Below are 15902 nucleotides of genomic sequence, written 5' to 3'. Positions count from 1 at the left end.
AATTTTTGAAATGAACAAAAGATGTGAATAGACGTTTTACCAACAAAAGATGCATAAATGACTAATAAACACAAAAGGTACTCAATACCTAGTCATTAGAGACCAATAAAACGGCCACTGCATAACACTTCATGCCTTCAAGAACGGCTACACAAACTCAAATGTTGGCAATGATATGGCACAACAAAAACCCTCACATACTTGCTAGAAGGAGTGTAAAATAATACAACCAACTGACAAAATAATTTGGTAAAATTTCTTACAATTTAAATACAAACCTACTCAATGATCTAGCAATACCACTCTTGGGTATTTATCCAAGAGAAATGAGAGCCTATGTCCACACAAAGACTTCTGTAACAATGTTGACGGGGTGGGGGCTTTATTTGTAATAGCCGAAAACTCAAAACAATACAAATATCCATCAACATCAACAAAGGAAATGGATAAATTGTATATTGACACAATACTGAAGAAACAAAGCAATAATACATACAACAGAAATGAATCCCCAAAATATTATACTCTGTCCACATAGTCAAGACTCCACTGATATCAAATTCTAGAATATGGAGAATTAATTCTCAGGTATGGAAAACAGAGCAGTAATTCCTTTTGAGGAGTGTGGATTTAGTGGAGAGAGGCAACTGGGATATAATAGGGTGATAGAATTGTTTCAGGGTCTTATTTGTGGTTGGAGTTATGGAGGTGGAACACATTTGTCAGATTCAGGGAATGTACCTGTAAAACCTGTGCTTTCTATTTTATATAATTATTCCTCCATTAAGAAGGACAGGGAGGCCTTCCCTGATGATATAATGGTTAAGAATCTGCGTGCCCATGCAGGGGACACGGGTTCAATCCCAGATTCCACATGCCGTGGACCACCTAAGCCCACACACCATGACTGAAGCCTGAGCACTTAGAGCCTGTTCTCTGCAACAAGAGAAGCCACCGAGATGAGAATCCCATGCACAGCAACGAAGAGTAGCCCCCACTCGCCGCAACTAGAGAAAGCCCACACGAGGCAGCAAAGACCCAGCGCAACCAAAGATAAATAAATAAGTATTTTTTTTTAATTAAGAGGACAGGTAAAAGCATCACATAGTCACAAGCAACAGTGGACATCAGCTCATACCCTAAAATGCATGTAGTCACCGCGCCCTATTCACACATATTAGCAATCTACACGTAAGTTTCTTCAGCTCTGGGTTGACGCATGAGAAAAGATCCTGATTTTTTTTTTTTAATGAAAGGCAAGAGAATAGGCAACACACACAGCACACTCTCTTTTCTAAGAGTCATCTAAGCCACTCACCCCCATTATAAATGATGCAGTTGTGCAAAATCCATTTTGCATCAGCCAGGAAGGCTTCTGTGCAGCCATACATTTTCTTTTTAGCATTCTGGGGAGAAAAGCCACAGAAAATAATCACCAGTGAGTCTCTATAAGCCACAGCCTGTAACACCTGCGTCCCCACATAATTTTCTTAGCAGTCATTTGCCAAATTAATTAATGCTTTTACTCATTTCCCAAGATGCTATTACAGTTGAGATCTATAACTCTATAAAAATGCATTCACTGAATTCATCACACTAACCTGAATCTTCTCATCTTATAGCACTGTCATTTATCAAGCAGCTTCTTCCAATGAACCAGGGTATTTTATATATTTACACATTTATTATTAATTGTACAGTCTCCCATAAGCCTCATAATTGAAAACTCAATGAAGCCATTCTTATCCCCATTTTACAGACAGAGAAACTGAGGTATAGTAATGTTAAAGAACTAATCCAAAGTTCCAAAGCTATTAATTTCTGAAATTAAGATTCTAACCTCATCTTTTTGGAATGTCTTTTTTGTTTAACATCATAAGGGTGTAAGCAATTTTCCAAAGCAGGTTGAATTTACTGTTTGGAGGTTGGGGGAGTGGGTCCATCAATACACACCATATAAAGTAATGTTTTCTCCTCATTCATGCTTTTCCTTAAGAATATTTTGGTGCCAAAAATTTGAAAATCAGCACCAAGATGACACACAGTCTAAAATGCTACCAGTGTAATTTTCAGCATGGAATTTCAGTTCAAACCTTTGAAAACCAGGGTTAGGCACTACTGAAATACCCTTCTCCGTGAAATAAGTCAAGATCTAAGAAGCCACATGTTTACTGCTAACATGAAGGTTTCCCAGATACTTAATTTTCTCTGATTCCTTCCTGCTGCTCTCATTAACACCTCCAAAAGAAAGAGAAGGGTAAACCCCAAATCAATCAAATCACTAATGCTTACAGGCTGTAACTTTCTCAGATAAAAGGCTAGAATCACCAGCAGAAATACTATTTGGCGCTAAGCAGTGGGTTTCAACGCCCACTGCAATCCTTGGGAAAATGTTACAAAGACGTTAGGGGAATGAGCGTTCTTCCATCCAAATGAAAGTGGCGCAGGGGAGACACAGAAGAGCCATCTAACTTGAGACAGGGCTGGGAAGTGAGGGCGAGTCTCGAGTCATCTCGACAGCTGTGGGCTCTCTGATGGAAGCCCACCTTTTCCAATGTACAAAGGTCCATGGGGTGGAAGATGTATTCTGCATAGTCAGGATGTTGCTCCAAGGGGACAGGCTTCTGAAATGCATCTGTCTGTAAAAGAAAGGACGCGTGTACACAAACACAAACCCGTCACTGCCACGGAAGACCGCAAGCATTAACGCCTACGAAGCGCTTCCACAATGAGACATCTTTCCAGAAAGTACCGCTCTAAACCTTTCTACAAAACAGGCCCTTGAAAGCTCCGAAGTGGTTTACCTTCTAATTCTGCCTGGTTATCAATAATCATGGGCCCAGCCATGTTCCAGTTTTGTCATCTGTTCTGTTTTCAGTGTAAACTCAAAAACAGGTCCAGGCCTCTTCAGTTAAGATCGACAAGAACAATGGGCTATCAGTTACTTTAGACCTCAACTCTGAAGGAGGCTCATCTGTAGTACACTGCAAATGCCCATGATTAAAACTGACTGGCGGTGAAATTTGGCTACACCTAGGGATGACATCGGAAAAGGCAATGGCACCCCACTCCAGTACTCTTGCCTGGAAAATCCCATGGACAGAGGAGCCTGGAAGGCTGCAGTCCATGGGGTCGCTGAGGGTCGGACACGACTGAGCGACTTCACCTTCACTTTTCACCTTCATGCATTGGAGAAGGAAAAGCCGACCCACTCCAGTGTTCTTGCCTGGAGAATCCCAGGGACGGGGGAGCCTGGTGGGCTGCCATCTATGGGGTCGCACAGAGTCAGACACAACTGAAGCGACTTAGCAGCAGTAGCAGAGATGACATGCCAAAAAGTTCCCCTAAGTGCCAACAGATATTTTACACATGGGTGGAAATCTTAGTGAGATTTTGCTCCTCCTCTTAGGAGCCAAATTACTTTCAACACAGGGACTATGTAAAGCAACGGTTCCCAGCCTTTTAGGCACCAGAGACATGTTTTGTAGAAGACCATTTCTCCATGGATGGGGGTGAGGTAATGGTTTGGGGATGATTCAAGCATATAACAATTATTGTGCACTTTATTTCCAATCTAATGCCACTGCTGATCTGACAGGCGTGCCAGTCCGTGGCCTGGAGGTTGGGGCCCTGGAGTAAAGGTTTTGTATCTTATTCCACTTTTTTAAGCCCTATTTGAATCAGTTCAAAATGTGAGGCCTGGTTTGTCAATGGGCACTATTTACTTATTAATAAAAAAATATATAGGGAATTCCCAGTGGTTAGGATTCAGCACTCTCAACGCCAGGAGCCCAGGTTTGATCCCTTGTCAAGGAACTATGACCAGGAACACACATATACAATTTTTACAGACACACACACACTTATAGACAAGATTTAATTAACGACCAAATTGTGCTCAAGCAAGGCATGTGAATGGGTTACCATTTGCAGTCACCCAAGCTCTTTCTCATCCAGAATAAGTTTGGCTTTGTCAGTTTAAAAGATGCTTCCATAAAATCAGCAACTTTCTGCCCTGATTTTGTAACAAACAAGTTAGGTAAGAAATTAATACCTTCTTTGATTTTTCTTTTTGGTTTATAATTCTACAGTGTTGACAAATCTAAATAAATCAATTCTTCTTGTCAAAGTTTGGTGTTTTATTTTTAATGAGGCTATATACTTTTGCTTCCGCTGATGGGAGTTTTTGTGAAAGGGGTTCGCAATTTAGCAACACCCAATGGGCATGCTCTGAACTTTTTCCATCATGATAGCAAATTTCAGAATAGAATCTCAAAAGTAAAGTTTCTGCATTTTTAAAGAAATTAAACCACTAGGGCTACTAAAAGCATTCAGATTCTGTATTTCCATATATTCCTTTGACTTAGAAAGCAAAGTCTGAAGAGTTTCACACAGGGTCACCACTAGCCCATCTGGTGCCTTTGTGTAAATCTACCAAAGAACTCTACAAAAGAACCCAACTTTCTGTAGGAAAAATGTCCTAACGTTGATAATCTTGTCATAAAGTATTATTTTTAAAAACAAGGTATGTTACTGCCATCTTTCTGACAACAGTCGCAAAAACCTACAAAATTGCAGCTATGATAACTGGGACTCTGAGAGAAGCCGCTTTAAAGTGCACAGCTTGCCAGCTGAGCACGGCAGGCCTGCTTTCACATCGGCTTTCCTAAGGGCAAAGGCTGCGCATCACAGCCCAATTCAAACTTAAAGAAACTAAGCAAATCCTCACCCTTTACAGGAATCTCACTGGTTGAGTTTTACTTGAAGGCTCCCCCTCATTAGACCCTGATTACAAATCAACTGGGTTGCACTCAGCTCTCTCACTGAAATGGAATTTTTACCACTCCCCCTTATCTAGTGTGGTCTGAGGTTTCACTTTGCAACCACTAAGAATTTTAAATCCCCACCAGCTTCCTAATATATGTCACTTCCTGACTAAACTCCTAGGGGACGCCAAGTGTTCACTTTTGAGAATTCACTGAATGCCTCTGTCCAGTTAAATTTTCAGGGATTTGCATCTGGGCACACAAGACCCAAAGAGTAAGAAGCACACGTGTCTGAAAAGCCAAGGTAACTACAAGGAACAAAAATGTTAACAGAACAAAAACCACCATTCTCATTAACACATGTATCAAGGGGAAGTGTCTTCTTACCCCTGGCTGTTTCATTTTCTGGATGGCGAACTTGAGCAGGTATGATAACTGTTCGATAGTGAGCATCGTCATGGCTTTACTCTGAGTCTCGATGCATTCTGCTACTGTGATCTTCTGCAAGTCAAAATCACACAAATACCCAGTTAGGAAAGAATATTACGATCCCGTGTATTCATTTCCCTTTCCTAACTTTCCAGTAACTTCACACATACAAAATGATCCCCATCTAAACGAGACCAGTTGTTTCGCTTGATGAGGACTCCAATCTACTTGACCTGGGGGCTGGATCTGTGGATAAAAATGAAGCAGCACATCAATCTACTGATGACCTGATTATGAAGTGTTGTTAGCTCATGGAGACAATGTAATCTGAAAAGAGGGGGGGTGGGCAAGGACCCGAAAAATTGTCATTCTTATAACCTTGGGTTTCAAAAATAGGACGTGAAAGGCCACTGGAGGCTTCAGAGCACTCTCCTCACACAATGAATGAACCACTTTCCTTGAGCCTCTAAAGGTTCTGGGCTATCTTTCAGGAAACTGACAAGGCATTGATGCAATGACATCATGGATGGGGCAGGACAGTCTTCCCTATAGAAAAGTCTAATGCGTGAAAGCGAACGAATAAGTATGATTTCATTCTCCGTCACCACTGACGTGAACCCACTCAGGACACTCCAGCAAACTATCCAAGGAGCAATCTTACATGTCTGCCTCCATGGGCAAGAAAAGAGAAATTCCTATCAAAGACATGTCTGAAACCAGATTCTGCTATATAAACTGGTACCAGACCTCAGAGCTGTGGAATCCTTAGGTAGCAGCAAGAACAAAAATAGCCAACTCGGATGATGTCACTCTTGAATCACCTGTGTAGGGAGAGCAAAGCAAGGTTTCTCCAACTGATCTGGATTTTGTTTCCATTCTTCAGATCTCCAGATCCTCCAAAAGGAACTTTCATGGTTGGTTGTTGAGAAAAAAGGGCAACACAAGAGGTGCTCGGAAGAGGAGATGACGCATGGATCTAACTGTTCGGCTACCGGAACAGGAAACAGCTGGTCTTCCCAGTTGACTGCCTCGCCCATTCACTCCTGGAAGAAATCCAGGACTCAAAAGTCTTAGACACAGATCACATATCTGTTTGAACTCCAGTTCGTTTCCAGGTAACTATCCATGGTGAACACCTGAGTTGCTCACTCAACTGTAGACCTCTTCTCTCCCAGCCCCAGCCCAGTCCTCCTGGCTGGCAATGCCTGGGTCCTACAATATGGACTGAAAAGGGGCCAGACAGACATTTGCAAGCCTTTCCTGCCTGGGGATTGGTGAGCCAATCCTGACCAAGGAGCCCAAGGACATGTCTTTTGCTTGATAAAAAGGGATGTGAGGAGACACACTTCTCCCAGGAGGACTACTGTCTAGCCACACGTGATAAAATCTCCAGCCACCATCTTATGGCCAGGGACACGTCACCTCAACAACAAAATGTGAAGATTCTGGCTCTCAACAAACTCTGTCCTGGTCCTGCCTCTGGTTTCTTTCTATACAGGATAATAAATCCCTATGGTTTCAGCTGCCTTTCATCAAGCTCTATTCTCTACAGCAAAAGTATCCTTTCTGAGCCACTATCTTCGCTGAGAAATTATTAAACAATTGGGAAGGAATGGTCAAGACAAAGGAAACAGATGAAGGCTCCAATTTCCACAATTAAATGCAGAGAATGAGGTTGGACTCTGAACAGGAGGCCACTGCTGAACAATGTCTCTGTCTAAAGTAACCCAGAGAGAATCAGGGATCATCTTTTGCAATTCTAGGGGCATAACACCATTAAAATGTCATCATATTGATCTGATACCTAATTTCTTCCCATAGATTTTCCCTTTACTGTACACAAAAACAGTACTACAGACACCGTCCTAAAGCTTGCCTTTTTTCCCCCATGATCAACATCTGAGAACTTTCCATTTCCTACATAGAAAGCATCCTCATTTGAGACCTAATACCAATGTACCTTTGAATTCAGGTGACATTCCATATTAAATAACTTTGTAGATGACATTCTTTTTGTTTGCTGCTGCTGTTGTTTCACTTCATTTTTGTTTTCTAGATAAAATTCTTATTTTCAGCATTTGGAAAAAGCATCTCAGATCGATGTTCCCAAGACTAGAGGACACTTCAGAAGAGTGGAAATCATAATTGTTTTCATGAAGAGTGTTCAGGCTTTGCTACAAATGAAATATACACGTTCCCTTCACTGTGCCAGCGTGCTTCTGACTCAGTTCCGTACCCACTGCCTTTTCCCATGGCTCCATGGCGCTTTCCCTTCTTTAAGTCTTTCTCAAATCATAAGAGGACTTCCTGGACCTCTTCATTTAAGAGGTATGCAAAAGAGCATCAGACGGACACGTGGGACATACAAACAACACTGGTCTTCCAGCTTGGCTACTGCCGAGGATTCAATGATGCAGCAGGAAACAACATCCAAGAAGGAAGAAAAGAGCTCGGGATCTTTTCGAAACGTATGAACTGGTAGAAGTTTGTAACTTCTGGAATGCTCACTCCAGAAGAATCAGAGAAGACTGAAGATCTCAGAGTGATCCAAAAACCCACGGAGAATCAAAATCAATATTCAGTGCGATTGTCTTTGCAACAGCTGGAGTGCTAAGGCCACTGCCAGTGTCGGTCCCCAAAAAGGGGATGATCAGGATCGAGCAGAGGGAAGGCAAAAAACTTCTCTTCTCCTTGTGTTTGGATTATTTGAAAAATTTGATATCAAAGGAGGAAACAGAAAGGAGAGTAAACGAGGCAGACAATGCATTCATTCATCAGGAACTAACCTCACATTCAGGACAAAACCAGTCCCCCTCTGGTTCCGATGTCAGTCTCAGACACTTAGCGTGATAAACCCGGGGACAGAGCTCACAGCAAAGGACTTGGCCTTCCCGGTGACAAACCCAGCAGTAGAAATCATTTCGTCCGTCCTGCGGTACAACATCAACAGGGTCTGTGGTGAGTGGCTGCTTCATATAGTAAAACGGACCATGTCTTAGTTCTGACTGAAATGTAGGCAAGAAAGACAGGTTTGGTTTCAAAACAAATGTGCATTCTCAAAAGGAATTCGAACAAATACAACAATAACAACAAAAGAAAATCAGAGCATTACACACATTCATTAAAAAGCTATCTGGGGTTACTCTACTTTATATTAATATAGACTTTGCAAGTTATTAGGTATTAAAATTTATTTATTCGATATTGTATTTGAAGAGGCCATGACTTGAAAAGCTGGTGTCTGAGAGTTAACAGGCAGCCTACCAAGAGGGCACAACGGCTAAAACCAAGGCATGCCTGGGTTCAAATTTAGCTCTACCAGCTGCAGGACCAGGGCAAGTCTCTTAACCCCCCAGCTTCAATTTTCTCATCTGTAAAATGGGGTTGATAACATCTAACTCCATGGGATTGTGGTTGGAATTAAAAGGAATCATACAATGTATGCAATTAACACAGCGCCACCATGACAAATATTGCTAATACACTTTAAAGTCCAACATATGGAAGTCTAAATGTAAAAAGCCAAGCAAGTATGGCAATTTGCCCTGGGAGTCTTTCAACAATGGGCCATGGGAGAATGGATCCGTTTGGAAATGAGTCACCAAAAATGATCGTTCATTTTTTTGAAGGCCACCCCTAATGCACAAAGAATTATAGCCAACAAGAGGCATTCCTAAAACCATGCTTCTCAAACACAGGAGGCCCTGGTATTTGCAGAGAAGCCACATTTTTTACTGAAGACAAACAAGGGCAGAAAGATAAGAGCTGGAAGTGCCAATTCATGAGAGCTAGACCCCTCCCTACGCCAAAATAGCAAGAGAAATGCTTCCCTGACGATGCATTGGAAAAGACCCTGATGCTCAGAGAGATGGAGGGCAGGAGGAGAAGGGGATGACAGAGGACGAGATGGTTGGATGCCATTACCAACTCAATGGACATGAGTCTGAGCAAGCTCTGGGAGTTGGTGATGGACAGGGAAGCCTAGCAGGCTGCAGTCCATGGGGTCAAAGAGAGTCAGACACGACTGAGCAACTGAACTGAACTAAATGATACATTACAAAATCCGGCAAAGCTACTCTCTGAAAACAATCCCTCAGAAGAAACTCATTCAGAAAATGCCTATTGGAGACCAGTAAGAAATCTTATTTAGGAAGTATGAGAAAGTCTAGGGGTGAGTGTTCAAAATGACCTGGTAACTTCCCATGTGACCTTGGGAAAGCTACTCAACCCACTTTAGCCTTGATTCCATGGACAACAGGGCAGCCACAGCCACAATGCCTACCTCGACAAAAACCTCCTTGTTAACAAGCTTTTCCCTGTCCTTCAGTAAAACTTTACAGTTCTTTCCATAAAGATTTCATGTATTGGTTAGGGACTGCATAATTTTTGTTGCTGTGTGAATGGGTCATTTTCCCATTACAGTCTCTAAATAGTTATTGTTGGTACATAGAAGCGCTATTAGATTTTTTAATACTACTTATATACACACAGTTCTAATAGTTTATTGATTAAAAACTTTTATCATCTCTAAGTAACCTTAGTTTTGTCTGCCCATGTCTACCATTCGTGTATCATTTTAGTTTTCTCCTTATTTTACCAGCTAGGACCCCCCAGGATAACGGGAGCGAGTGACCACAATTGCAGGCATCCATCTTGCTCCTGGTTCTTATTATGAGGTTTTAATGTCTCCCAAATGCCTGGTACTTCCACCTTTCTTGATAAAGAGTTTCAGAGATGCTTGCTTAGCAGATCTCCATGAATCAATCCTTCTAAGCCTCCCAACTCACTTCTACTAAGAAAAGAGCTAAGACTAATAAGGGTGGTTGTGTAATTTTTGAGTCCTGTTTCAGTTCAACATTTAGAGTACTCTACTTGGTTTCCAGCGGATAATGTCATCATTAGGCTATTCTCTCCATGTTACGTTTTTCAGCACACTGTCACACACACCATCTTCACTCTGTCCTCACCATCCCCCAGAGAGGCACTCAGGGCAGACCCCACTAGTCCTAGTGGACAGATGAGAAAACGAAGCTTAAAAGACTCATCTGACCCCTCGAGTCCAGAAGCAAGGACTCCCACCCAGGTGTCCTAGCACTTTCTCTCACCCCTATGCCCCACAGAAGATGAAGCTGAATGCAAAAGAGATTTTGATGATTCAGTGACCCCCTCAGAGAACATTCTCTGTAATTCAAAATAACTTCTGCCAAACAAACTTATGATTACCAGGGAGTAAAGGGAGCGGGGGATGAATTGGAAGATTATGATTGACATATACACATTACTATATATAAAATAGATGGGCCTCCCCAGCGGCTCAGTGATAAAGAATCCACCAGGAGACTCAGGTTTGGATCTTCCTGGTTCAGGAAGTGGTTCAGGAAATGGCAACCCACTCCAGTATTCTTGCCCGGGAAATTCCATGGACAGAGGAGCCTGGTGGGCTACAGGAAATGGGGTCGCAAAAGGGTTGGACGTGACTGAGTGACTACACAACAATACATAAAACAGAAGACTAACAAGGACCTACCATATAGCACATGGAACTCTACTTAATACTCTGTAATGAACTATACGGGAAAAGAACCTAAAAAAGACTGGATGGATATACGTTATGTGCCTGTTTCTGTTTGCTGTATGCCTGAAACTAACACATTATAAACCAACAATACACCAGTAAAAATTTAAAAAAAAAGTAACTTCTGCTAATGCAAAAAAGTAGAGCGGAAAAAAAAAATCTAAAATTTAGGGAGACAACTAAAAACAATACAGGGGGCAGGAAAAGATAACAGCATATAGAGTAAGGGCTTCTCAACTCAGATGGGTTAGGGTTAGGGTTAGGGTTAGGGTTAGGGTTAGGGTTAGGGTTGGTTGTGGGGACCTGCTCCTGTGCACTGGAGGATTTGTGGCATCATTCGGGGGCACCCCCACCCGCCACGCACCAAACTGGGACAACAAAAGTGTCTCCAAGCACTGTCCAAGGTCCCCGGGTGGGGCGCAAAACTGCCCTCAGTTGAGAGTCACCCAGGCAGAGGCCTGCTCTCTGCCTAGGAAAATGGGTGCTTGAATTTCTACGGGGGAGGGTGTGAAAGTGGAGGGGCTAGGGGAGGGGAAGACGGAGGAAGCCCCAGAGAGATAAACTGGACCTATCGAGCAAGCAGAACGATTTCTAGCCCGAGTGGGGTCCTCCAGGATGCGCTGCGGCTTTCTGCAAGATAGCAGGAAGGCGTATTTGAGGGCCCAACTTCCTTTCAGTAAGTTAATAATAGAACAGGAAGAGGCATGAAAACCTCAATGAAACTAGAAGAATCAGAATGTGACAGCTCATCATCTCTTGAGCGGGCAACCCAAGTCCTTTCCATCTAACAGAAGCCAGGGTATTGCCCCTTGAGAAGTTAAACTCCCCTCCTCCATGTCCCTGCCCCTACCCCCACCTGGCCAGGGGTGGGCGTTCCTGGGAGGACCAAGAGGCGGGCAGACCAGGCTGCCCTTTTTTTAGGAGGGTTCATCCTTGATGAGAACTAGCTGGCTGGGAATCACGTTGCCAATCAGATACGGGCCTTATCTGCTGCTTGTAAGTGTTTTCTGGGCCATAAAAATAACCTGATAAATATGCAACATTTAATAAAAGGAAAGGCAAATCATTTCAGGTAGAATGAGTTATGATTTTTTTTCTCCCCCACGTGCACAAGGTGTGTTCTCAGAGTCAGGCAAGCAGGTTGAACACGCGTTGCTCTAGGACTAACTGCAAGCTCCGAGCACACACGTTCTTATGTCCCTGCTCCTTCCACAGGTCAGCTTAACGAGAAACAGACAGGCTTGTTCATCGGCTTCTGGAACACCCCATGGAACACCCCAGCCTATACCAGCAGCCAGCAAACCTTCTCTACGAAAGGGTTCTATAAAGATAGGAGGTGAACAGCTGAGGCTTTGCAGGTCGAATGGTCTCTACTGCAACACTCTTGTCACAGGAGAGCAGAAGTGACTACAAACGAGGTGTCACTAAGTGGACGTGGCTTTGTGCCTGTAAACTTCATTTACAGAAACAGGCGCTGGGCCACACCTGGTCTGTGAAAACCAGAGAACATGTCTGGGGAGGACCACAGACTCAAATGCCTTCTGGGGCCACACAGGAAACACAGAGGAAGGAAAACTGTCCTCATTCCAGCATGTGTTTTCCTGCATTTGATAAAAATACACAAGGGCTGCAAAATAAAGAAAAACTGCTCGGCCCTGGAGCATGAGGATGGTGCTGGAGAGAAACAGCAGGAGGGCAGAGCATCCTCAAGGCCCTCGGCTCCAGTGATCGGCAATCCTACTGACTGTCCCCTGATCTATCTTGGCTGTTAATATACTGCTCCCACCCAATAAGGAACCTGTTTTTAAGACAATGCATGTGCTGTGTGCTGTGCGTAGTCGTGTCCCACTCTTCGCGACCCCATGGACCGCAGGCTCCTCTGTCCATGGGGATTCTCCAGGCAAGAACACTGGAGTGGGTTGCCATGCTCTCTTCCAGAGCATGTTCCCAACCCAGGGATCGAACCCAGGTCTCCCACACTGCAGGCGAATTCTTTACAGTCTGAGCCACCAGGGAAGCCCAAGACAATGCATGGGCCCAACAAAATAAGTCCCAGCTCGCCTCCTTATGAATATGTATAGCCCTGAACTCAGAGGAGGCAACAGGGGCCCTGTCATTTCTCCGCCATATTTGATCAAAGGTACACCTAAGGTCATTATGCACAAATCTGTTAGCAGATTATTGCTCAATACTTGAATAAGAAAGAAAAGAAGTAAAGAGAGGAGGGAGAGAGAACCTCCCAAAGGATTCAAACTCAAAAATGTCCTAAGAACTGCAGATAGACTGGAATTTCTCAACAAAGGTCCAATGTCACTTGAGAAAAGGTATTTCTCGCCCCATCTACCAGAGGTCATTCAGCAACCTGACCCTCCTCCACACACCAGAAGCATCCTTCCAGGCTCTGGGGTGTCCCCCATCCCCAGTTCCAAGAAAAAAGCGCCTACATACTTTCTCACCTTTGTTAGAAGGTGAAACAAGATGATGGTGGTCCATTCCAGGTGGCGAAATCTTGGTGGTCCAGTGGTTAAGAATCCCCACCTCTCAATGCAGGGTACACGAATCTGATCCCTGGTCCAGGAAGATCCCACATGCCTCAGAGCAACTAAGCCCGCAGGCCGAAACTACTGAGGCCCTCAAGCCTAGAGCCTGTGCCCAGCAACGAGAGAGGCCGCTGCAATGAGAAGCGCTCGCACCACAAAGAGCAGCCCCTGTTCCCCACAATCAGAGAAGGCCCGCGTGCAGGAATGAAGACTCACCACCGCCAAAAAATAAAATCAGTTAAGTCTTTTTTTAAAAAAGGTATTTTAAAGAAGTAAAATCAGTAAACAAAAAGGTTGAAAAAAATTAAATACAAACCTTAGAACCCTTCCCCTAAAAGTAAAGTGTGTTCTAAAGTTCTTCTTAAAACTCTTAGAACTCCCCTAAAAGTACTCCCGCATTCCAGGCAGAGGCTTTAACCTAAAGTAATGAGCCCCCAATACATGAAAAATGGGTGGAAACTTAAAACCCATAACTCTACTTCATAATAACCCATCTCTACCAAAAACAGGAAAATATGAGGGCGGTGGGGGGAGTTATTATGCTAGAATGGTTTTCTTTTTTAGAACAATGGAACACAGAGAAATTTCAGCGTGAAGAAAAACAAGAAAGGGATGAAGAATTTTGATATATACCAAAAATCAAGAGTATGAACGCCTAGAGAGCACTAAAGGCAGAAGGAATGAGCAAAGCTGGCAGGGGACACCACTATAGGGAGGGATGGGGAGTGCAGAAAGATAGAGCACACAGATTCAGTGTCCAGCTATTGTTGGATTTTTCTGAGTTTTTGTAGGAACTATAAGTTGATATTGACATCTCATGATCATCAAATGTTGATGACTAGCAGAAATTACATTGGTAAAACCTAGCATATGGAGACATACATTTTGCATTTAATTCCATAACTTTTTTCCAATTCTGTAATCTAAAAGAAGAAAGAAAAGGGAAAGAGAAGATAAAAAAGAGTCCAGAAGAATTTTTTTTAAGGATTTAAGTTACCCTTAGGAAAACAGACTGTGCTCAAGGGAAGCTGCCTCGAGGGAAGGTTTGCATAGTTTATGCAAACACTATAAACTAGAGTGAATTATGGAGTCAAGGGTCAGGAATTTCTTTTCTTTACAGTTCAGGCTATTTCTCTGTTGCCAACTCCTGGCAGTTCAGCCCCAGGGAGTTTTAGATGTGAAAAACAAAAACCTACAATCAACCTTAGAATGTTCCTTCCCAGTTCAAACCCCCATTTTACCAGGATGGGAAAGCAACTGACAAGGTCATTTCCCAGATGCAGTGGGGCAGGAAGGAGTCTGGACAACAGGTCTGGACCCCTTCTCCTCCAGAGACACGGCTCTGTAAACTCTTTATCACTATGGAAGATGACCGATTCTGCAGACGTATAGTCACGCCCTGTGTCCGGCCACCCCTGCTGCTCGGCTCCACATGCACGGTGCGTTCTGTATTCATGAGCTCCCCCTGCGTCAAGCTCTGGGGTGACAGCAGCCACTGGCCACTTTCTGGCCACAGATTTACAAATACACCATTGTGGTCATGAGGTTTAAGTGTTAAGAGGACCCGTGGATGAGGAAGGGGGAAAAGAAAATCTGTGAATTGCCTAAGTTGGTCAGATTCTAGGAAGAGAGATGTGAGCCAATTCTTTTTAATTTTTTTTTTTTTTAATGTGAGCCAATTCTTAAAGGACAGGAGGAAGTCACTGAGCGCACACACACAGAGAACCACTAGGAGACTCTCTCTCCCCAGAGGACAATATCTGCTTCGTGACTTTACTGATGATAACTGGTAAAAGAGGGCTTGCCTTAAATTAAGATTCGAGGATTATTTATAGCCTTTGTGTTTCTTAGTCTTCAAGCCCAACAGCTATGGGATGGCTAATGGTGATGGGGGGTGGGGGACCGGGGCTGGGGTGGGGGCAGCAGCTTCAAGCCAGACAGGCAGACCTATGCTTCTTGCTATAAAGCCTTGGGGAAGTAACTTAACCTCTCTGCCAGTAAAACAGAGACGACTACCCCTCCTCACAGCATCGTTACAAACATTTACACAAAAAAAGGCTTATGAAAGGAGAGGCACACTGCAAGTTCTGCTTTTAGTATTAGTCTCACCAACACTATTACTGAGCCACCATAGCTCACTTGGTAAAGAATCCGCCTGCAATGCAGGAGACCCTGGTTCGATTCCTGGGTTGGGAAGGTCCCCTGGAGAAGGGACAGGCTGCCCACTCCAGTATTCTTTGTCTTCCCTGGTGGCTCAGCTGGTAAAGAATCCGCCCACAATGCGGGAGACCTGGGTTCGAAACCTGGGTTGGGAAGATGCCCTGGAGAAGGGAAAGGCTATATATACACTCCAGTATTCTGGCCTGGAGGATTCAGGACTGTACAGTCAATGGGATCACAAAGAGTCGGATGTGACTTACGACTTTCGCTCACTTTTCCAACACTGTTAATGATCTTTCAAATTGCAATTTGAAATGATCTTTTCAAATGCTCTTGATCAAGATCTTGAAATGATCAAGATCAATGAAAAGAAGTGATCTTTTCCAATTGCAAAAACTTATTTAGAAGCTATCAGTTTCTCCTGTGATGGAA

At 43.5% G+C, this 15902-nt stretch overlaps 1 protein-coding gene across 28 annotated transcripts in view; it reads right to left on the bottom strand.

Moving 5' to 3' along the window:
* The window catches only part of ZMYND8 (zinc finger MYND-type containing 8), a 122367-nt gene that overhangs the window by 64917 nt on the left and 41548 nt on the right, over positions 1-15902 (bottom strand). For 19 of the 28 annotated variants that reach the window (XM_025263333.3, XM_006049987.4, XM_006049980.4 and 16 more), the window contains 4 exons: positions 7982-8200; positions 5154-5267; positions 2547-2639; positions 1319-1406 (listed from right to left, as the gene is read on the bottom strand). In XM_025263333.3, coding sequence (XP_025119118.1) covers positions 1319-1406; positions 2547-2639; positions 5154-5267; positions 7982-8200 — 514 coding nt within the window. The remainder of the gene's footprint in view (positions 1-1318; positions 1407-2546; positions 2640-5153; positions 5268-7981; positions 8201-15902) is intronic. The other 9 variants (XM_006049990.4, XM_044927571.2, XM_006049992.4 and 6 more) reach the window with 2 other exon arrangements.

Source organism: Bubalus bubalis, chromosome 14 (assembly GCF_019923935.1).
Source record: "Bubalus bubalis isolate 160015118507 breed Murrah chromosome 14, NDDB_SH_1, whole genome shotgun sequence".
Lineage (NCBI taxonomy): Eukaryota > Metazoa > Chordata > Mammalia > Artiodactyla > Bovidae > Bubalus > Bubalus bubalis.
This window is presented reverse-complemented; position numbering and strand designations above follow the sequence as displayed.